Source organism: Nelumbo nucifera, chromosome 3, assembly GCF_055504915.1.
Source record: "Nelumbo nucifera cultivar China Antique chromosome 3, China Antique-T2T, whole genome shotgun sequence".
Lineage (NCBI taxonomy): Eukaryota > Viridiplantae > Streptophyta > Magnoliopsida > Proteales > Nelumbonaceae > Nelumbo > Nelumbo nucifera.
The window spans coordinates 76,171,564-76,196,569 of NC_142651.1; the positions used below are offsets into that span (position 1 = coordinate 76,171,564).

The following is a 25,006-nucleotide window of genomic DNA, read 5'->3' on the forward strand; positions in this document are numbered from 1 at the left end:
ATTTTGAATTTATATTCTTTTTTTAATGTAAATAAATTCTAATTTATATTGATTATTGAATAGGGAAAAATTCTAATTTTTTTATTAGGTCGGGCTTCGGGCTTGGGCTCGGGCTTCGGACTTTTTATCAAGGCCGGGCTCGGGCCCAAGTTGTAGACCCGTTAGTCAGGCCGGGCTCGGGCTCAGGCCTAACCATTAATGAAGAGTAAAAGCCCGGCCCGGCCCACCGACAAGAGAGGACCTCTCCATCGGCTGCAAGGAACAGTGTTGCACTCTCTACTCACATGGATCATGGGAATTAAAACCTTTTGCAAACATTTTGAAATCATAATATATATGTATATCTTTATATAAATATATTTTGCAAAAACAAATTTCAATGGTTGAAATCAACTACTGGCAGTTTAGGTTTCCATCAGAGAGAGCATCCCCGATCATTCACTTTGTCCAACAAAATGGTTGATCCTGTCACTATGATCACCCGCTCAGATGAATTCTCGGACTGTTCCAACATACACAGGTTTTGACCCCCTCTAAGGATCTCACTGATTGGCACATCAAAGACAGCCCAATCTGACACCTAGTGTAGCGTCATAATCGAGTCTAGGGGTCAGGTGTAACATTCCAATTTTGCCCATCTATCTCTAAGGTCCAGGGCAATACTGGAATTTTGGTTCAGTTCAGGGTTTCAAGAAAACCCATATTGCATGTACCTCAGGTGTCACCTTGGCAGCTGAGACAAGCCACCCCAACCAACTTGGCAGCACATCAGTGTCAGCCTTGGCAAGATAAATCTCCCTAGATCTATCCAATGGCTGTGAAGATTTTAAACTAACATGAGTCCTCATATGTGTCCAGTTTAAGGGTATTACACAAAAACACACCATGATAACATGAATCAAATATGTACTTTATTCATTTACATTAAATGTCATAATGTACATTATTCTGATTGGAGTTAAGGGCATACACTATCTAACAATTCATTCTAATCGGACAATCAAATCACGAACCAAAAGCCGATGACCAACGTGATTCCGGTTCTACGTTTTTTAAAACATTGCATATATTTTTCATTTTCTCTTTTTTTTTTCATTTTCTCTTTTATTGATGGAAATGACATCGATTAACATACTAGGTCTATATAGGAAGACTCTATAGAAACACAAACGTTTGTTAAAACAAATAAGGTAGAGAAGATAGTATACCCATTTAGAATAAAGACCAAGGAACCAACCACCACCTACCAATTGTAATTAAAATAATTATTAAGATGACTAGCGTTGCTCCATTTTCGGCCGCAGCGTATCTCATTGACTTGACCTAGTAAACTTAAAACATTAGGTGGTTCACATTGCCGTTGAGACAAAAAAAGAAAAAAAAGTGGGAAGTAGTGGATCAAAAGTTGATACCCACGTGGTAATGTTAATTAACCGTATATATGTATTATAATCAACAGTGTTGACAATGTATCTACCAAACAATATAATATACAGCAAAAATATACTTCAATCTCTACCCTTCATTTTTATAATCTATCAATTGCAGTGATACCCATTTGCATATTTGTAGGCTTATCAATTATAAATGTGAGTATTAATCCTTGTGACCGTGCTTTTAACTTTGTCCTGCAGTTTTAATTAATAATATATATTTTACTTTTCAGGTTTTGAGGTTAAGAGAATAAGAGGAAGCGCGTCGTCCAAGGCAGTAGATAGCATTTCCAATTATTTGACTAATTGCCAAAGAAAATTAAACAATGTGAGACCCTTTCACCAACCCAACTGTTTTCACAACTCCAAGATAGATGTGTGTGGTGAAGGTGGTCAATCTCCAATCTATTGATTGGGTTGGCCGAGATGGGTCCACGACCTCCAACCCAGAAAGCTCGCTCGTGCCTCATTTAGACCTCCACTGCTCCTATTTAAACCCCCCTCCACCCTTTCGTTTTTCCTCGTCAGAAGAAGTGATAAACAAAAACACTTCTACCTACTCACCACCTACCTCTTCTTCTGCTTCTGCTTCTCTAGCTTCCTCGCCGGAAAAACTTTCAGACCTCGTCTAAACAAACCCACTTCATCTTCATCTTCATCTCCATCTCCATCTCCATCTCCATCTCCATCTCCATCTCCAGCATGGGCAGCCTCCACGCCGACGTTCTTGAGAACAACTCAGCTTTTGGCTTGAACCCTCTAGACCCGGAGGAATTCAGGAGGCAAGGCCACATGATCATCGACTTCCTTGCTGATTACTATCGAGATATTGAGAAGTACCCGGTTCGTAGCCAAGTCGAACCTGGTTACCTTCGTAAACGCTTGCCGGAATCGGCTCCGTATAACCCCGAACCCATTGAAACAATTCTGCAAGACGTGCAGAAAGAAATTATCCCCGGCATAACACACTGGCAGAGTCCCAACTATTTTGCTTATTTCCCTTCCAGCGGCAGCATAGCTGGTTTCCTCGGGGAAATGCTTAGCACCGGATTCAACGTCGTTGGGTTCAATTGGATGTCTTCGCCTGCTGCCACTGAGCTCGAAAGCATCGTCATGGATTGGCTTGGGAAGATGCTTAAGCTCCCCAAGTCTTTCCTCTTCTCCGGCAATGGTGGTGGTGTTTTACAGGGGACAACCTGTGAAGCCATCTTGTGTACAGTTACAGCTGCTAGAGATAGAGTGTTGAATAGGATTGGTAGAGAGAACATTGGGAGGTTGGTTGTTTATGCGTCGGATCAAACTCATTGTGCCCTGCAAAAAGCTGCCCAGATCGCAGGGATCCACCCAAAGAACTTCCGCGCCATTGCAACCAGCAAGGCCACCGCATTCGGGCTGTCTCCCGATTCCTTTCGATCGACAATTGTTGCCGATATAGAGGCTGGGCTCATCCCATTGTTTCTTTGTGCCACCGTGGGTACTACATCATCCACAGCCGTCGACCCCATCGGTCCACTATGTGAGGTGGCCAAGGAGTACGGAATATGGGTTCACATCGACGCTGCTTACGCCGGGAGTGCATGTATTTGCCCAGAGTTCAGGCACTTCATTGATGGGGTGGAGAATGCAGACTCGTTCAGCTTCAATGCACACAAATGGTTCTTCACTACACTGGATTGCTGCTGCCTTTGGGTCAAGGACCCAAGCTCTCTCGTTAAGGCCCTCTCAACCAGTCCTGAGTACTTGAGAAACAAAGCTACTGAATCAAGGCAAGTAATTGATTACAAAGACTGGCAAATAGCACTCAGTCGTCGGTTCCGATCCATGAAGCTCTGGATGGTTCTTCGTAGCTATGGTGTGGCCAACCTGAGAAATTTCCTCAGGACCCACGTGAAAATGGCTAAGCAATTTGAAGGCCTCGTGGCCATGGACAAGAGGTTTGAGATTGTGGTACCTAGGAACTTTGCCATGGTCTGCTTCCGCCTCCTTCCACCGGCGGAGGAGCAGAAGGTGTACGCTAACGGCAACTCTGCTTATCACCATGACCACAAGGCAGCCGATTTGGAACGTGCAAACGAACTCAACCGTAAGTTGCTGGAGTCCATCAACGCAGCTGGCCGCATCTACATGACCCATGCCGTCGTCGGAGGCATGTACATGATCAGGTTCGCCGTCGGTGCAACCCTCACCGAGGACCGCCATGTAAATTTGGCATGGAAGGTGGTGCAGGACCATGCCGACACCATTCTTCAAGCGTAGTAACTGTTAAGGCGGCCGCCGTACTTGTTGTTGCAGATGAGGATTCGATCCAAGTTGACGAGAGAATCAATAAGACCCAAAAAATGAATAAAAGAGAAAAAAAAAAACAATTCCCTGGGTTGATTATTTTTTACTTGATTATTATTTTTTCTTGAAAATTTTGAATCTGTTAAATCTACGTTGAATTTGTATGTAATGTACGCAGTAAATATTATTAAAAATGTTATTTATAATTATTTTTCTTAAGAATTCTCTCTATCTCTCTATTTGTCTTTTTTCTTTGGGTTTCTTTCTATCAAACTGTAATCTGTAATTAATTAACTCCTCCGTCTCCTTCAAGATCAAGCCGAATCAGGCTGCTGACCGGTTGACGCATCGTCTTTCTTTCTTTGCTGATCTTCTTTCTATTTGTATCTCTTCTCTCCCTAGCGATTTGTTGAGCATCTGTCGAATATAAGCAAATTTGCTAATATATAGGACCACCCAGAAAAGATTATTAATTTTTCTCTGTTTCTGCAATTTCTTGATCAGAGTGACCTCCTGCAAACCAGCAAACCATGAAGTGTAGAGAAGAATTCAACTTAATACCGTGCTATATATGCAGCCTATACTTAATTTACTCTTAGTTAATTGCAATCACCTCCCCTCCACTTTTTGACACATTTGCATGTAAGCCACTTTTGTTACAATCCTCTAACAAGAGGTATGAAAATGTCCAAAATACCCATATAATTATTATTGAGGTTGGTTTTTATATAAAAATAAAAAATAAAAACTTTATAAACAACAAAAAATAGAGAATTAAAGTTGCATCTTTACCTTTGATAAGCGGCTGATGATATGAAGGGCGAATTTGAAAAATAAATCAATTTCAGAAAAGAAGTTGGAAGGGTTAGTACTGGCTATTCATATGAAGAGAAAATTTGTAAAATAAACATTTTGGTCAAAAATAACTGCATGGGTATTTTGGACATTTTTATGCCTCTTTTCAGAAGATTCTAAGGAAAGGATAAACTTTTCTCCTTTCATAAATGTTGTTTGTCTGGTTTTGGAATTCACATCTGCACCTCACAGAATGCACCCCACAAATGCCCCACATGCACATCTCAACGTGCATTGAGAACATTTTCCGTATTTGTCATTAGGAGATGTTCTCAATACAAGGTTGGAATGGAAAGTTGGAAAGAGATAGCTCCTTTATTATTTGAGGCCAGTGGAGAGAGCTCAAACTTAAATGAGTTTATTATGTTGACATTTTCATATAGAACTAATTTTCATTATTGTCTTTTTAACATTCAAATCTTTCTAAAAAAAATAGTTAATTTAAAGAGGAACATTTATTTTCAAGACAAAATGAGTCATTGCAATAATTAATAAGAGCAACAAGCTTTTATTATTATGTTTTGAGGAGTTGATGGAAATAATAATAATGAGAGCTGCAAGGGTGTTCATGCCCATGCAATAATGGCTTTCCCATATAAGTGGAAATCTCGAAAACTCAGATTTGTTGTCCTTCAGGAAAAAGGAAAAGAAAAAAAAAGGGGGCTTTCTATTTGGAGCTTCGTTTAGTGACCTCTCCTAGTCCTAAGCAGCTCAATCAAGTTGAGATTTGGCATTCCCAAACGGGCCTAAGTTGGGCTTTAAAACCACATAACATAAATCGCTAAGACTATTATTACTTTTTATGCAGAGATTCGGAGTTGGGTTTGATACAGCCAATCTTGGGAAGGTTGAGCTGAACTGAAAGCTGGTTCAAATGTTTTGTGCTGGCTTGCAGATAAGGGCAACTTTTTGCCCTGAATATCAATAAAAGATAATATTTTTATATAAAAGAAAACAAAAATAGGGAGAAATATCAAAGAAGGGCAATGATACTGTTCATTGTCTTCCTCTGTGTCTGTATTCATCCTGAACCTCACAATCAAATCGGAGCCAACCGCAGAGCCGTCCAAAACAATGTAATCACATGTGTTCCTCATTAATGCACAGCACCCTCGACCAGTTAAACGATCTTACCCGTTTGAGCTTCAAACCCTTACTAAACCCTGGAGCAGCGGAACCGCTGCATTCATCCTGAACCTCGTCAGCAGAACTGGAGCAGCGGCAAGGACCTCCTTGAAACCGTTGTATTCATCATGAACCGCTCCAGTAAGGGTTTCAAGGCGGAGACAACCGCTGTATTCGTCTTTCATTTTTCGTCTTTGTGTTCGTATTCGTGGCACAATGGAGAGACAACCATGTTCGTGTTTCGGTTTTCCTTCACCAGTACAGAAAGGGAATTCCGGCCTCCATCACTAGAGGAAGGGCAGAAAGACAATGAATAGTATCATTGCCCTTCCTTAGTATTTTTCAAAAAAAATTACCCTATTTTTGTTATTTTATAAAAATATTATCTTTTATTGATATTCAGGGCAAAAAGTTGCCCTTATCCTTTTTGCCCTTATTGCTAGAACCCCAATAAATTATTAAAGCAGTCTAAAAAAGACATTCCTTCAAATCATTAACTATCAACTATGAGCATTTATGACACAGGAGTTATTAGGTACCACATTAATAAGGTGCCAATAAACACCTACGTGTTGGGAGAAGTTCCAAAATGAAGTTTCGTGAAACGAGAGAAGTGCATAGAATTACAAACAATAATACATACAGATGTGCATAATGAGGCCTTTGTTAATGGGACGCTTGTGTGGCAGCGTTTACTCAATAAACACCCACAGTTCCAAACACCTTCTGAATCTATCAACCTTCCACCCTATCAAATGGGCACAAAATAGAAAGACAAAAGCGTCTGTTTGGGACATGATGAGAGGGGTTTCAGGCAGCAGCTTCCCTCCTAACAACCTTGACAGCCCATAAGCTATAAAGCTAGGGGTTTGGTGAAAACCATGAAAATGGTCCAAATTAGCTATCTAAATAGGGTTTTGGGCTGAAAACTCCTTTAGTGGTTTCTCCAAAGCAGTTGAATGAAAAATTTGAACCCTCCCAACTGACCCAGTTTAGAGCTCTTGTCTACGAATTGTTCTCATATCCCTACCCACAGGTTGTACATTGGAATATTTTCTTGTTCCCAATATCGGGAGTGGATGCATTGATCTTCCATTCCGTGATAAAATTAGTATTTAAGTTATACTAACGTCTAATATATATTAGATCTGCACCAAAACCAGATGAACCACATTCACGTTGAGTTATTTCTCTTTCCAACAGTAAATGCTTAATTAGAAAATTTCAATAGAATGTACTCTTTGATTAATTAGTTAATAAAATTCTCTTACAAGTTACAAGTAATCTTCCTAATTTTTTCCATTTTTCAGGTATTGATTTGTGAATATTTACAAGGGTTGAGAGTGGTCTTACCGTCTAAGTTTTCTAACTCTACAGATTACAGAAGTTATAATTATAGTATTATTATGCATGGGAGAGTGAGATGCCCGGTTATTAAAGGTTATTATTATTACATATATTGGAACCTCTTCTAACTTATATTATAAATTATTTTAAGCTTATTTTGATATAAAATAGAAAGATGGTCCAAAGTTATATGTTATTCTTTTTAATCTATGATGGAATGGACTAAATGATTAAATTGGATGGTTGGACCGTTTGACCCATGAGCCAGTGATGAAATGGCTTTGTATATCCATGTCTGACAATACTAAGAGAGGAGGCAATTAATTGGAGCCACCTACATTTCTTTAATAGTTTTTCTCCTTCAACCAATATTTCTTATGCAGTGTATTAATATAATAGATACATAGATAGATAGATATAAAATCAAAACTAGTGCATTCTATTCTCATGCAAATTATTAGAAAATACCATAAAAAGGGTTCGACTATGATACAAGAAGACATGATATCTGAAAATCGTATAACCAATCAATTGGTATCATAAAACAGTAATCAATTTAATGGTATCATCAAAATTCATGGGGAATGTAGCTTCTGTGGTGAAGAAGATGATGCAAATCACATATTTAGAAATTGTATGAACGCACAACAAATTGGATGGTTGTAAACAGTAATATTGTGAGTCCCCAGGACTTCATCAACAATAAAAAAGGATGGTGGTGCAAAATCCATGAGGAAGATGTTAAGAATAACGCAAAGATGAAAGAAAGATGTGCCCACCTCTTATGGCAGATGTGAAAGAATAGAAATAATAAATGTTTCTCAAATAACTCATTGCCTCCCCAATAATAATCGAGAGAGCCACTAGGGGTTATGCTAAATAATGTGATTTAGCTAAAAACACTAACCTAGAGTCGAGTGAAAAGAATTGGAAGAATATAACTTGGACCCCACTAGAAGAGGGTTGTGATTAAGATAAATTTCGATGCTTCCCGTAGAAGTAATAATACGTGCTCAGTTGCTAGAAACCACTTAGGGGAAATTATAGATTACAAGGCATATTCTTTAGGCATTTATCTATTAACAACGCATAGGCCTAGGCAGCGTGGGAGACTCACAATCTGGCTCTCAACTTTAGAGACTCAAGGGTGATCATTGAAGGGGACTCAAAGCTAATAATCTTGTGCCCAAAGAGTCGTACACCTGCTCTTTGGAATCTTAGGAACATCATTCAAGATTGCTTGCAGTTAAAAGAGTGCATGGATAAAAAGGTGGCCTCCAGCTCCAGGCATGTCTTCCGAGAGGGAACAAAAGCATCTTTTTTCCATTGTGGGGAATAGGGTTGGGATTTTGGTTTTGTGAGAGAGGAAGCTGTGTGTTTGTGTATGTGTTTTTGAATAATTTTCAATAAAAATTGAAACTCTGAAGTTCAAACAGCTCTATTAATTAATTAGAGATATGTTGTGTGGGTCAAGATTTTACAACTTTACATGCTCAAGGATTAAAAATATCGGTGTGATACTTCTGTATTCTCATCAATGCATCTAGGTACGCATGGATACATTCATATATGCACATTTTAAAAGGTTTAAAACTTTGGGATGATGGATCCCATCCCATAATTCTTATGAAATGAAAAAGTAAAATAAAACATCAGTCATATGTCTACTAGACATCAGCCCCTGAACTGGGGCCATGCTCAAGGTTAATGCATGTAGTTAGTCAAACAGCTTGATCTGTCTTAGCTTAGATGGTTTTCTTTCCTAAGCTAATTCTATATCCGTATATTGAGTTCTAGACAATCTAATCTCTATAGTCCCAGATGGGGATGTCCTAAACTAATGCAATCCATTGAACCAACCAGCTGCTTGGTAAGGTTTCCTGCCGGTCGTAGCGGAGACTTACGATCGAATCCCGTCTGCACCTGGGTTGGGGATGGGCTAACCCCATTGTGTAGCCCTTTAAAAGATATCAAAAAAATAAAAAAAAATGCAATCCATTGAATCCAGCTGAGTGTTGATGGCCTGGCTAGTCTAACTTCATAGAAGTTTTCTTACCAGGGCGGATTAATTATTCAACCTTCCTACATTATCATTTTGGCTCAGTTTGGAAAGAGTACAAATACAAATACATACAAAATAATACAAAATGCAAGGTTTTGCACTCTACATATTTGCATTTGTACTCCTTCCAAACTGAGCCTTAGATTATTTTTGAACTCATTTATATTGCTTTTGTCCACTCCAATCTCATCACTCATGAGCCTCATAAACCAGTCTGGAGTCCAAGAGACCACATGAATGTAGATAACAAATGTTTTTGGATCCATTAGGCTTAGTTTGGGAGGAGTATAAATGCAGTGTAGAGTGCAAAACCTTATATTTTATATTATTTTGTATGTATTTACCCTGTACATATTTGCATTTGTACTCTTTCCAAACTGAGCCTTAATATTTCAATCTGATTACTGGGAGCATGCTTTCAATTCATTGCTTGTTTTCTTTTTATTTGTTTTTAGGTAGGAAGGAAAGGTTCTATTTTGTTTTTTCAGTTAGTACATGCCTTAGGCCCCATTAGTTTTCTAGTAAATAAGAGGGGTAAATTGGTTAATGGGAAAGTGATATCCATTGAACAACTTTATAGTTTGCCCATTTATTTGGGTAAAGTTAGTTTCATTTATCTGGATAAATTTTACCCATTTCTCAGGTGGATAAATAACTTTTCCACCTGGGGGGGGGGAATTTATAAAATACAATGGGACAAGTTTATCCATTTTAACATTGACTTTTTATGGATAAAAAATACATTATATTATTTATCTAGGAATCAAAAGAACATAGATAAGTGAACTTAATTACCTAGCTAGGAAACATTTATTGTGTAAGTGCACTTACCCAAGCAAATGACCTTTTGAAAAACGAACAAGGCCTTAATATAAAGTGTCTAAGTGTAGGTGATCCAGACTCTATCAAATTGTTTTTTATAATCGTAATTCAAAATATCGCAACAGATTAATACATAATGGTTATATGCATTAGTTATTTTAAGGGTCATATATGTGAAATACATAAAACCAAATTTAAATTATAATAATCATGATATATTTATAAAGTATGAAGCTGAAAAATTAAAAAAAAAGTAAAATAAGTATCAAGATCGAGTGTATCAATACTTTGAATCATGCTTATATAATTAAAATAATGCTACCTACCGGGGAAAAAGCCACCCCGTTGGGATAATCGAGTGCCTGAGTGGACGAGTCATTATAATAATCATGATATATTTATAAAGTATGAAGCTGAAAAATTAAAAAAAAAAGTAAAATAAGTATCAAGATCGAGTGTATCAATACTTTGAATCATGCTTATATAATTAAAATAATGCTACCTACCGGGGAAAAAGCCACCCCGCTGGGATAATCGAGTGCCTAAGTGGACGAGTCATTAGGCTTAGTTTGCAAGGAGTACAAATGCAAAACCTTATATTTTGTATTATTTTGTATGTATTTGCATTTGTACTCCTTCCAAAATAAGCCTTAAGTAGGCATGCACCTAATTATGGAAAGAAGTGGGATTTAATTGCAAAAGACCTGAAAAAATGATACTGGCATGGATCTTCTCTCCACAGGGTGTTCCTCACACCAACCTTATAGCATATTTCAATTGTACATTGAAAACATTTCCTATACTTGTACGTTATCATCAAGGCTATGTTTGGTTTGAAGAAAAAAGTGGGGAAAGGAAGGGATACCTATACAAGGTTTGTAAAGGTTTTCTTAACTTTCCCTTCCTTTCCCTATTTTTTCCTTCAAACCAAACATAGTATAATGGAAATTATTCCCAATATGGGGCAGCAATGTGCTGTGAGGAAACTATTGGTGAATGTAGTGAAGGAGTTTGTCTTTCTCTTATATCACCTGAAGATTTGGATGGAGTTGGTCCACGTCTAACTAGAATTGATTGTTCCATTAAAGCATCTTTATGAACTAATGCTCTCTCTCTCTTAATTGAGAGGCAATGAGGCATGAGAAAAGAGTGACGAAGGAATTGAGTCCAAATCGACGAGCCATTCTGCATTTATATCTGTGGACCAAAATCAACAACGAATAATTGAGGCCGAATCATCCTTCATTTAACTTTGGGCCCAAAACTTAATTGCGGGCCGACTAATGAACGTTTTGAATTTCAATCTCTCTCTCTCAGTCCAAATCATCAACAAATAATTGCATTTCAAATATGTCATGTAAATATATGTTGTTTTTAGATCTCTCTTTCTCTTCTAAATTTGGGATCTCTTGCCAATAAATACATGCATGTTCCAACATCTTAAAATGGGACCCGGTTATGTGTGATGTCAAATCATGCTTGTACAGTGTTGGAACATCTTTTGTTGGCAGGTGATCCAGACTCCAAGCCTAATCCAACTCAAGTTGATAAATTCTCCAACTCTTAATCCTAATGCACTCCTGAAAATTCTTTATGGGCTGGAATCTAGTTGGATTTGGGATTGGTATTATTGTTATTGTCGTTGCTGTTGTTGTTATTATTATTATTAACTAGTTGAATATACACTTTCCAAATCCTGGGGGGGGGGGGGGGGGGGGGGGTAACCCATACCGACCCGCAAAATTTCAAACCTAGAGCTGACCCAAAATCCAAGGCTGACCAATCCAAACAAGTTTAAGGTGGCGTTTTTTTAAATCTGAAATCTTAAGTTTGAAAAGTTAAAAAGATATTAAAAGTGTCTGAAATCTGAAAAGAGGCATAAATGCTTTTCTACTTTTTAGAGGCTCTGAATACTAAACCTTCTGTGTTGGATCAAACCTTTAACATCTGAAATTCCTTGATTTTACTATTTTACTCCTAGAATAGACTATTTGATAATTTTGAGCTCAATTTGTACTATTTCATATAAAATAATTTATAAAATTTAAAATAATAATTAATAATTAATTATAAATAAAAAATTAATAACTAATAAAATAGATAGGTAACTAGCAAATCTGGATACAAACTATATATAGGTAACTAGCAAATTTGGAATATTTGATCTCTAACCAATCAAGCAGACTAACATCTATCTTAAAGAAACATCCACCAATTAAAAATTTAGTTATATCCGCTGTTGGGTAAGATATCAGCTACTAATCTGGGTCATTGAGTTATTAATTTCTTAACGTGAAAGTTTAGTTTCTCTGTCTACTAGACATCAGCCCCTGAACTGAGGCCATGCTCAAGGTTAATGCATGTAGTTAGCCAAACAGCTTGATCTGTCTTAGCTTGGATGGTTTCCTTTCCTAAGCTAATTCTATATCCGTATATTGAGTTCTAGACAATTTGATTTCTATAGTCCCACATGGGGACATCCTAAATTAATGCAATCCATTGAATTGCAAGGTTCTACTCAGCTGGTTGGTTCTTGTTAGTCGTAGTGGAGACTTATGATCGAATCCCGCCTGCACCTGAGTTGGGGATGGATTAACCCCATTGTGTAGCCCTTCAAAAGAAAGAAAAAAAAATGCAATACATTGAATCCAGCTGATTGTTGATGGCCTTGTTAGTCTAACTTCATGGAAGCTTCCTTACCAGGGTGATTAATTATTCATCCTTCCTGCATTATCATTTCGGCTCAGTTTGGAAAGAGTACAAATACATACATAATAAATACAAAATGCAAAGTTTTGCACTCTAAATATTTACATTTGTATTCCTTCCAAACTGAGGCTTCAGATTATTTTTGAACTCATTTATGTTGCTTTCATCCACACCAATCTCTTTGCTCATGAGACTCAGAAACCAGTCTGGAGTCCAAGAGACCACATGAATGTGGATAACAAATGTTTTTGGCTCCATTAATATTTCAATCTGATTACTGGGAGCATGCTTTCAATTCATTGCTTCTTTTCTTTTTATTTGTTTTTTGGGTAGGAAGGAAAGGTTTTATTTTGTTTTTTTGGGTAGTACATGCCTTAGGCCCCATTCGTTTTCTAGTAAATAAGAGGGGTAAACTGGTTAATGGGAAAGTGATATCCATTGGCCAACTTTACAGTTTACCCATTTATTCGGGTAAAGTTAATTTCATTTATCTGGATAAAATTTATTCATTTCTCAGGTGGTTAAATAACTTTCCCACTTAGGGAAAATTTATAAAACAAAATGGGACAAACTCGTCTATTTTAATATTGATTTTTTATGGATAAAAAGATATTATATTATTTATATAGGAATCAAAAGAACATGGGTAAGTGTTACGTAACATTTATTGTATAAGTGCACTTACCCAGGCAAATGGCCTTTTGAAAAACGAACAAGACCTTAATATAAAGTGTCTAAATGTAGGTGATCCATACTCTGTCAAATTGTTCTTTATAATCATAATTCAAAATATCGCAACGGATTAATACATAATTGTTATACGCATCAGTTATTTTAAGGGTCATATATGTGAAATACATAAAACCAGATTTATTAATAGTTTTAAATTATAATAATCATGATATATTTATAAAGTATGAAGCTAAAAAATTAAAAATAAGTAAAATAAGTATCAAGATCAAGTGTTTCAATACTTTGAACCATGTTTATATAATTAAAATAATGATACCTACCAGGGAAAAGCAACCCCGATGGGATAATCGAGTGCCTGAGTGGACGAGTCATTAAGCTTAGTTTGCAAGGAGTACAAATGCAAAACCTTATATTTTGTATAAAATTTGCGCATTTGTACTCTTTCCAAACTAAGCCTTTCAGTAGGCATGCACCTAATTATGGAAAGAAGTGGGATTTAATTGCAAAAGACTTGAAAAAATATACTGGCATAGGTCTACTCTCCACAGGGTTGGGTACTCAGCTTCCAAATAATTTACCCTCTTAGATTGGTATGATTTTATTATTATTATTATTATTATTATTATTATTATTATTATTATTATTATTATTAGTATATTTGGGTACTCAACGCCCGGGGGGAATTTCAAACCTAGAGCTGACCCAAAATCCAAGGCTGACCATAAGAACTAGCCATACTTGCAGGGGAGCAGAACTTGAGGCGGGATATATGGGTTTATTAACCGGTTTGTCACCCAAACCACTGGAGAAAGCGATTCAAGGAGATAGAGTTCTCAGTGATCTTAATTAAAGGAATTACTGCTCACAAAATTAAAATAAAATAAAGGACTGACACCAGCTCATCTACTCATGTGTCAGGTTTTGGCTAGACTTAAAACTTAATTGGGCTGGTCCAAATTCATTCAAGGGATGTTATGTAGTGTAGATAAGAAATTGGTGGGTGTGGACTGGTCCACACCACATTATGTGGTAGAGATCAATTCATACTATATCACAATTCACAATTGTTCTGAATTTTGGACAAATTGTGTGGATTATATTAGTCTATACCCATAGTGTAGGTGTGATGTAAACCAGTCCACACCACACATTTTTATTCAATGTATCTCATATACATTTATGAATGATCTACACCAACGTTTTTTAAAACGACCCAGAAACGGAACCATTCGGACCACTGGTTTAGGGTCGATGGTCCGACCATCTGATTCAAACGAACGACCTGTTCTGACAAACAAATTAATTAATTAAATATAAAAAACAATAAAAGACCGTTGAACGGGTCAACGAGTCGACGGTTTGAACGCTTGGGTCAATGGGTTGTTGACTTTTTCAACGATTTTTGGACAAAAACCGAGTTTGGGGTAAAACGGAACCGCTTGCCTGGACGGTTCCCGGGCCGAATGGTCTAACCATAACGGTTTGAAAACCTTAATCTATACATTTAACCATAGATATCTAATTTTTGCATTTTATATGATAAATATATTGGAAAATGCATCAATGAATTAATATTAACCAATAAATATTAATTTTTTTATAAAAACAATAGTAAAATAATTAAAATTTAAAAAATATATTTTTTAAATATTTAAAAATATTATTTTATTGATAAAAGTATTAAAATTTACAAAAAAAAATAAAAAATAAGTAAAATAATTAATACTTTATTGACATAAATATTAAAATGTGAAACAGACAATAGGGTTTTAAGCCTTTCAGGGAAAGTGTGAAATAGGGGATCAAAAATTGAGTGTAGACGGACCCTAACCACGAGATTTTGCCATGGATGAGAAATTGGGGTGTGGACGGAACCAGTGCACAGCCAGCAGGACGAGTGTTCATCTCGTGGAGATGAACACGATGCCGAATACCCCCTCAACGGGCCTATAATCCTGTCGGCTTGGCAATAAATATTAGGGTAAAATATAAAAACCACCCTCGAGGTTTCTAACAATTATAAAAACCTTTCATAAAGTTTCATTTTAACAAAAACCTCTCCTATAGTTTTGAAAAATCGTACATTTACCTCGCTCTATCATTGTCCCAGCTAGAAAAATTTGACTAATGCATTAATGCTTTTGAAAATATCCATTTTACCCTTATGTTTATCAATTTAGATGGAAATTTACTAAAATACTTAATTAAAAAATTTCCCTGGGTCAAATTAAAGAGTAAAGTAATTTAATTTTGTAAACTCATGATGATTGAGTGAAGTATAAAGGGGCTAATCTGACATTTTGATTATATTAAAAGATTTCCTAACAAATAGTAATTACGGTAATTTTGTAACTTTAAAGTCCTTATTACAGAGGAGGTTTTTGTTAAAATAAAACCTCAGAATTTACACAAATTATTTGCACCTTCATGCATTTACACCGTGCAAATGAAATTCACACCCTAAACAAAGGGAAGAGTGCAAATACAAATATGTATGGTGCAAAAAATGAAGCCTAATGCTGTGTTTGGTTGCAATGCAAATAAATTTGCACTGATGCAAAACCATGAAAGTATAAATGATTTGAGTGTAAATTCTGATCCATTTTGTTTCAAATTTTAGTTTATTTTGTTTGATTGCAGTACAAATAAAATTAATTAAGACATGAAGCAAAATAAAATAAAATCTAAAATAGAATTAAACAAGAATGTGCATTTTTTACATTTGCACTCCCGTGCATTTATACTAGTGCAAATAAAATTGCACAGCAACCAAACACAGCCTAAGTTGTTTGCATTTCTACTATATAAATTCCACCCAACCTAATCCATCCAAAAGAATAGATGGCAACTTACACAGAAGTAACAAGTAAGTTTGATAAACATAAATTAAATGTCAATTTAAATTGAGTTGTTTGGTCTGCTATGATGGTCTAAAACTCCAAATGTAAAGGAAAGGGTATAGGGGAGAAATTGTTAGTATCTTCTACCTTTTTTTTTTAATATTAAGTAGATAAAAGGATTCTTGTCTTGTCGCATAAAAATTTTAAAAATAGTTATTGTCAAGGTATTCCATTGTACTTCAATATATAATTTAATCATTTATTGCTTCAAAAAAATCATTTAAGTATATGAAATTAAGTATATGTTTTATGGATAGAAATGAGAATGTATTAGCAGAGAACCCATGCAATGAACAGAGATGAACACGAAAGAATTAAAATGAAATATTTAATAAAATTAATGCTCAGTTTGGAAAGAGTACAAATGCAAAACATGTACGGTGCAAATACATACAAAATACAAGGTTTTTCACTCTACATATTTGTATTTATACTCCTTCCAAACTGAGCCTAAAGAACAAAAAACTTAAAGCAATTATGATAATATCTCTGTTACCCAATGAAGAAAAAAATGAGAGATTATTTTTCCCTACACAACCAAATCAAAATTAGCAAAGGATTTAGAAGCATGACTTTTAGATTTTAATATAGTAAATGTACATTTCCCAATAATAATAGAATTAACGGAAAAATACGGACAAGCCCATTTCAGATTTCTGAATTCTACTGCAGATTTATAAAAATTCAAAATGTCAAATACGCCCATTCTATACACCAATGCCCGCTCGTGAATTGACACCAATTCCGAACTGACGCCTACCCCAACTATACTCTGGGCCTAAAAATTCTGACTCTGGGCTGAACCGTCGTTCTCCCTAGAATTAATAACAAAGGAAAGAACTGGGGAGGACTTTTTTTTTTTTTGCTTGTTGATCTGTATTCAAGTGAAGATTGATTGTCAGATGACTTGCCCTATCACCTGCGAAAGATTTCCAAAGTGAAAAAGAAAAAAGAACAATTTAATATTTTAATGTGAAGAAAGTAAAAACAATAACCAAATAGAAGGATGATGACATTATCATTGTTCCCTTGCCTAGTGATGGTAGGCAAATAATCAAATGTATGGGAGTACAAATTTGTATTTGTATTCCTTCCAAACTGAGCCTAAGGCTGCGTTTGGTTGCAGTGTAATTTTATTTGCATTAGTACAAATGTATGGGAGACAAATGAAAAAGAAAATGCAAATTTTTGCTTAATTTTGTTTTGGGTTTTACTTTATTAATTCTGTTTATTCATATCTTAATTTACTTTATTTGTACTACAGTCAAACAAAACAAGCTAAAATTTGAAACAAAATTAGATCAGAATTTACACTCAAATCATTGCAACTTTATTTGCATTACAACCAAATACAGTCCAAGGCTCAATTTGGAAAGAGTACATATAAATATATAGAATGCAAACAGCGCTAAATTCAGGCATCATAAGATGTTGTAGTGTTCCCTGCTCTTGAACCATTCCATGTGTAGGAATATCTCTCAAGAGGTGTTTTTTTTTTTAAATATTTTGAATAAATCACGAAGTGCACAAAGTTTTAATTTCCATAAATAATGCATGAGATGTCAATAGAGGAATGAATGAAGACTCCTTTTGAGCTCCAAAGTAAGATGCCACAAGTGAGATTACTGGGCTGTCTAAGGAAACGATCAAACCACCAAACCCATGCCCAGCCACTGATGAAAGAAATTTAGGCCCAAAGTAAAATCCAATGGGCTTAGCAAGTGGGTTCCCAATCTGATGCTTCATAGAAAAACATTGCATTTGGCTATAGCGAATGGATGGACAAAACAGGAATATGCAAGTTTAAAAGTTTCAATTTGACCATATAAGCCTATCTTGTGATATCAAGATGTCAGCCCTTAATAAAGCTTACTAAAATAAAAATAAGAGCCTATCTATGGACAATTATAAAAATCCCAACGAAATTGTGTCACCTATGAAATTGATACTTCAACATCATTTCTAAAATAAAAATAAAACGAGAAGTCATAAAAGTTTTTTTTTTCAAAAAACCAAAATGAATTCCGCTTAAAACAATTAAACCCCAATATGTTGGAAGGAAAGAATCCAAAATCCCCTCTCAACACCTTTAGTCTCAATTCATTTATAAAAAGAAAAAAAAAAAAGAAAAAAAGAATCTCATTTTAAGACCAAAAAGAACATCTCATGATGAAAAAGATTCATATGCAGGTAGCCCATATATATGCTACCATGTGGTAAACATATCATCACAATCTAATATAATCAATACACAAAATTTAATTGGAAAATAATAAATATAGTTAATTTAACAATAAGATGAAGAAAATATGCATAAAACAAAATATTTAAATGAAAGAAAAGGCTGGAAAGCTAAGAGGTCCTAGAAACACATTAAAAATGTTCTTGTTTTTTCTTCTCTTGATAAGTTAATGTTCTTGTTTTTTTCAAAGTAAAGTAGGAAATGGTCCAAAATAAATGAACTAAGTTTCATGAATTAACACTTGCAGCAAAAAAAAAAAAAGTTTCATGAATTAACACATGAAACAATAAAATTAAGAAATATATTTATATTCAAACATTTGAAACAAATCCTACGAATATAATAGTGTTTAGAGGGGTTAATTGAAATCAACATTAGAGGGATTTATATTCAAATATTTTAAAGTAGTCTTACATATATACTTCTTGAAAGGATTTTTTTTTTCAAACCATCTAAAAGTTTAGAACCTAAAGCTTCGAATAAAAGAGAGAAATAAAATAGTCTGCAAGGAAAAAAAACTCTTAAAAATCTTTTAGTCAGTAGACAATTAATAGAGATTACTAACAAAAAAATCATGTAACCAAATAACCGGGAGGTCATCCCCCAAACTCATAAAGCCCCCCAACCCTAGTGCAAACTGAATTTGATCCGAAGTCTTTGCTACAAGTAGCAGGAGACCTTACCAACTAACAAATTGACACTTCAGCATGGATGTTTAAAACTAACTAAATTAATAATATATATATATATATATATATTGTTTGCACAACAGAAAAATAAAAATAGAAAGAAAAACTTTAATATTTTAAAAATCCTTAGTACAAATATTGATATGAATAAATTTCTGAACTTACATGAAAAATTTTTTCAAAATTTCAAAAATTTCTGAATTTATGAATAATTAATTACTGAAAATATAAAAAATTTCAGTAAATTATTTTTTTAAATTAACTTTCACGAAATTAAATCACCAAAAACATGAAAATTAGTTTATGAAACCACTAAAAATAACTAAATTAAAATTTCCCGATAAATACCAAATACCGATGTAAATAGAAAAACCCAATAACCCATAGCAAGGAGAAGCGGTCTCTTTAGACCTTTATATAAGAAGAAAATTGGTTCATCCCATTTACTGGTGAGAAAACTTGGATTTTGACATTAGTTGCTAGGGTTCATATTTAGATTAACCCTAAAACTAACCCAATCCATTTAATCTACACGACTACTTTATTAGATAGACAAAAGGGACTAAAAGAGATTTAAGAGGAAAAGAGGGATTTAATGGGGAGGGGAGATGTTACAAACATTGACTATTAAGGAGAGAGAGAGAGAGAGAGAGAGAGAAGAATGGTTTATGGTCTTATTAGAGAGTAAAATGGATTTTATGAAAGACAATGAAGACTCATGAGGATTTTAATTTTGCCTTATTATATTTTTAATGATTTCATTTAAAAATAAATATACACGTGTGCGAGAAAGTAGAATAAAAGGAGGCATGTTATTCATGTGTACAAGGGGAAAGATATAAGTTAATATTATGTTATTAAATTTAACACTTATAACTTGCACAAAAATTCATATAGATAGTGCACTCTACAATTGATGTGGAGAGGTGCAAATGGAATCAAATGTGAATTCTTTTATTCCACCTCTTGGAAATGGATACCATATGCCATGTATTGTGTGTGCATCGATATTTGAAGTCTTGTTTAATATTGGTGTATTTAATTCCTTTATGGACCGTTTGGTTGCCAAGAAAGGATGAGATTTGATGGGATGGGATGGGAAAGGATGGGTCCGATGGGATGAGAAGGGAAAATTTATTTTCTCAATTCTGCCAACTGTGTTGGTTGTTGAGACCAATTATCCTACTAAATCGGCTTCCTAGTGTCTCGTTGTTGAGAAAATTTTGTAGGATGGTTGGATTCATTCCATATTAACGAATGATGCATGTAATCTCCGATTCGACAACACAAGACTTGTTTTTGGAATGACAATGGCATAATAGTATTTGAACATTGCCACGTGTCATGTTGATATGGGACAATTAATAACTCGTATGTATTAAAGACAATAGCCTACCTGTAATAGTTAACATAACAATTCCATCAAACACAAATGTCCTCAGTTGGTTTACTAGGTTCGTAACAACCAAATATTTGCAACCATCATTTAAACAAGTATAAGATCGACATAACCATCAAACTGACTACCAACATAAGAACTACTAGTGGTTGCGAATGGGGTTCTTTTGATGCCTTCACCTCTGTGTCGGTATTCTTTACATGGATCCTAAAGGTGTTTCCAACTATTGGGTGTTGGGGTATTGGATACATATTGCACTGGTACTATTGCAACTGAAATACTGCCTCTTCATAGGTGCTATACAAGCAAAAAATAGCTCCGTTAAACCTATACACTTGAGCATTACACTCTGTCCACGTGAAATATATTCCTGATCCGCCTTTGAACACAATGAATTTTCAAAGAATTATGTTTAGTGCTTTATCTTTTTTGATGATCTTGTCCTCTTGACTTCTTGACCTGGTCGCAATAAAGCTAGCTCACTAGGTTAAAACTAAAACTTTGAGGCTGTTTGCTCTCTTTTCTACTTCAATAAACATATAACTGTAAACCAATATGGCTAACACTATTCTAGAGAAAATACATATGGCCTTTAGAGATAGAGAATAGGATAATTCCAAATGTCAAGGTACACTATTTTGGGTGTGCATTCTAGAATTTCAGGGTGATGTGCTTTAAACAACCATCAGTAACATCATTACTAACCACATTAATAAACAGATATTCACTTCATTATATTGCATTTGTTTTTTAGAATCTATCTATTATGCCAATATTTTTAAACTTCAAATCAACAAAGATGAGTAATAATAATGTTTCAGCTTGTCCCATTCTAATAAACATGATTGCAGAGCTCTTATAAGCTCAGTAGTTTTTTAATCGTTTCTCATAAACTCATATATCTAAACCTTGAATAGTTGATAAAAAAAGTTACGTTTGTAGTTTGTTCTTCCCTTGACTTATAGGCTTTTGTCTCATTTAATTAGGATCTGAGCTGGAAAAAAAAAAGCTCAGCAATATAAAATAACTCCATTTTATGCTGTTGATAGCCAAACTGATAGGTTTTCTCTTTCTATGTTGACATGTGTTTGGTCATTTGGTGTAATTTCTCTGTTTTTTGAGTGGTTTGTGTCCCCCTTTGCTGAAAATGTTTAAAGCCCATAACCATAAGCTTTTCTTCAAGTATGACACTTGGGGATATAGCAGCATGCAACCTTGTACTCCCTTTGGACAAAGCTTGAAATCACAATCAGGTTTGGTTGATCATCACTACCCTTGACACCCACCTATTAAAAGTTGAGGGCCAAGGCTTGTAAGCTTCACTTTGTGGAATTTCTTCTTGTATTAAAGGTCGGCACAAGGAGTTTTTAGTTCTTTGCAACATTGACATATTGGTGACTTGTTACTTGAGGTAAGGAAAGAAAATGGATTATTCTGAATTTGATTTCACACTTGTCTTAAGATAAGCTGGTTTATAATTGTCTTATTAAGCAGTTGGTACGTTAGTTACCCATTTCAGAAATTCTATTGGTTTTCAATAATACATGTACCTACCAAATACAACAATGACACTAGATCACCCTACTTTAAAAATGTTCAAATAATAACTGGAGAACTAAGAGGATATTTTTCAAAGTGAATTGTTTTTGTGAGCTTCAAAAACAAATTAAACCAACTTGCTTGAAAATGAATTGTTTCTAAAAAAACATAGAAATGTGTTTTGTCTCAAATTAAAATATAAAATGTGTTCTTTAATTCTGGTTTGAAGCAAAAACAAGTCTATTTTGTTTTAAAAGCCCCTTGAATCACGGACCTGCTGACCAACCCATTTTCTTAATCATGGACCTGAATGCATATCAGATCTCAGTTGGGGCGCCACGTATTGGGTCTAATTATGGGCTACAGATTGGACCAAATTTGGGCTTCTGTTCAGCTTGAATGGCTCCATGTTCAGGCAGCTTGTTTTTCTTGAGAGTCAAGTCATGTATAGTTTATAATTGTCTTAAAAGATATTAGTTTTGCAGAGTGATCAAAGTTTTAAATTTCAAAAATTTTATTCATTTCAGACTCAAGGGAACTTAATAAAGATGAAGCCATTCAAGAGGCTCCAGAAATTCTATTCATTTTAGAAATTCTATGTCATTAGGCAACAACCAAGAGGCTCCGGAGGGAAATTCAGTTCTATATTGCAATTATGTAAGAACAAGATGGGAAATGGTGGTTGGCATTCTCACTATTATTCAAGCATAGGAAACACAGATGAGAAAAATTAACCTGCAGAAAGGAAAATAATATACCACAAAATGGAAGAAACACCAATATTTAAACAATAAACAAAACCCAAGTCATCAAATCACAAGTTTATAATGGAAAAGACAAACCAATAACAGAGCAGAAGATTGAAACTATATATAATAGAATCACCAGAGATACCTCAAGAACATTGTACTGATTCTTCAAAATTAGTACTTCTAAGAGATAATCAAACTAGTTACCATAGAGAAAACTAAATATTCACCTGAGAGATCAAAAGCCCACCAAAAAGATAATTTCACTCTCTGAGAAATCAACCCCCCCCCCCCAGAGGTCTAACTAAATGTTCACCTAAGCTCCTATCTTAATCTAACTTGTTGAACTCCAGAAAATGTTTTCACTCTTCTTAGATGACAATTAAGTAGAAATAGATGTCAAATAAACTGATGAGATTGTTGTCAAATCTAGGGATGAGGAGAGTGAAATAAACCCCTTGATTCCAAAGAAACCCCTTGATCAGTCCTACAAGCACTCCAAAAATCCTAAAAAAACTGACACAACCTACCAAATGACTAAATAGATCTCATTCACTGAAACAAAATCCATATGCTTCTAAATAGATCTCAGTACCTAAGCCTGAAAATCCCTTGCGTGGGTTGCCTTGAGATGACTTGAAACACACCAAAAAATGAAAAAAAAAATGTAGATCTAAGATCAAGTATTATGACATAATAAAATGCTGGAACTGAAAATAAAAAATAAAACAACAAATCTATAACAGACCTAAATTTGTACCATGAGACAAAGCCCATCTATCCTTTAATGGTAGAAAAACGAGAGACGTCATACCAGAACAAGTCGGTAGAGACTGGAACATTTTGGTATCAGTAAAACACCAGATCTGGATGAGGCAAACGCTGGAAGCCAGATCTAGAGCTCCAATGTTTAAATGAACACGTTGAATGGCAGTTCAGATGTTTTCTGGCAATGGAGATTGGTTTGGACTAGCATAGAAGTAGAGGACGGTGAGATTCGAATGGGAACTAAAATGGTATAAAAGTGGATGTAAATCGCAAGAGGATTGCAAATCTGATCGAAAGAAATGGCCGGAGATTGGCATTGGCGAGAAGACTGTTGGACGGCATGTGAGAGGAAGTGGGGTCACACCACATAAAGACCGGATCTGCTTTTCACACCTCGCGCCTCACACGCACATCCGATCATGCATTTAGAACATCTTCCATACTTATTAATTATTATTCATGAGAGATGTTTCACGGTCGATGTTTCCCTAAGATGCCCATTCGTGAGGAGCAGATCCCGTTACTCTGGGGAGACCAAATCAGCCCCTCACGAAACTGCCCCCCTCACAATGATAATAATTGGAATGGGGACAGTCTTGTGGGGGGCTGATTTGAACTCCTTTCTAGTCCCATCCCAGTTTTTTTTTTTCAAAATAAGCACATGAAAATTGAAAATAAGAATATTCTTTAAAGATTATTCCCATCCCATCTAATTCTGAGCAACCAAATAGACTATTAATAAATTAGAATCTCCTTCCCACAATGATCCTACGTACAAGACACTACAATTGTATATTGAGAACATCTCCCATGAGAGTGGTAACATATAAACATGGAAGATGTTAGGGGTGTAAACGGATTGAATTCGAATCAGATCAGGCAATATCTGAATTCGAATCCGATTAAATATTCGAATATTCGATTCGACTAATTAATTATTTTAGATAATTAGTAAATATATAAAATAAATATTCTATTGATATAAAATATATAAATTATTTATATAACTTAATTATTATATATAAATTATATAAAATATTTAATATATTATATATAAGAATTAAATAATCGATCGAATTCGAATATTTATCGAATCAAATCAGGTCATATCCAAATTCGAATCCGAGTAAGTATTCAGTGAGAATAGAATATCCGAATTCGACTGGTTAGATATTTGAATTATTCGAATTCGATTCGATTATATCGAATATCAAATTCAAAATTAGATTTTCGAATACCGTTGACACACCTTGAAGATGTTACCAATATACAGCTATAGCGTCCGATTGGTAGGATCGTTGTGGGCAGGAAATCCAAGCTCCAAATTATTTAGGGTAGGGATGCTCCCTACTCTATCTCGACCCCTTAATCCCTGTATGGATTTTTTTTTT

General features: G+C 35.0%; 1 protein-coding gene and 1 long non-coding RNA gene across 2 annotated transcripts; one reads left to right on the forward strand and one right to left on the reverse strand.

Moving 5' to 3' along the window:
* Window positions 1-1,943: 1,943 nt before the first annotated feature.
* LOC104588789 (tyrosine decarboxylase-like) lies at window positions 1,944-3,938 on the forward strand. The gene has a single exon (XM_010246869.3). It carries the CDS (start codon window positions 2,136-2,138, stop codon window positions 3,687-3,689), a length of 1,554 nt encoding a protein of 517 aa, XP_010245171.1. The 5' UTR covers window positions 1,944-2,135; the 3' UTR covers window positions 3,690-3,938.
* A 12,839-nt stretch (window positions 3,939-16,777) lies between these two features.
* On the reverse strand, window positions 16,778-24,226 carry LOC104588788 (uncharacterized). The gene is made up of 2 exons (XR_733849.3): window positions 23,662-24,226; window positions 16,778-17,148 (listed from the first exon to the last, which is right to left on the reverse strand). It is a non-coding gene; the product is annotated as an uncharacterized LOC104588788 (long non-coding RNA).
* Between the last annotated feature and the right edge of the window lie 780 nt (window positions 24,227-25,006).

Bases quoted from the DNA above. Each gene is read 5' to 3' on its own strand.
- LOC104588789 (XM_010246869.3), top strand. From the start codon at position 2,136: ATGGGCAGCCTCCACGCCGACGTTCTTGAGAACAACTCAGCTTTTGGC.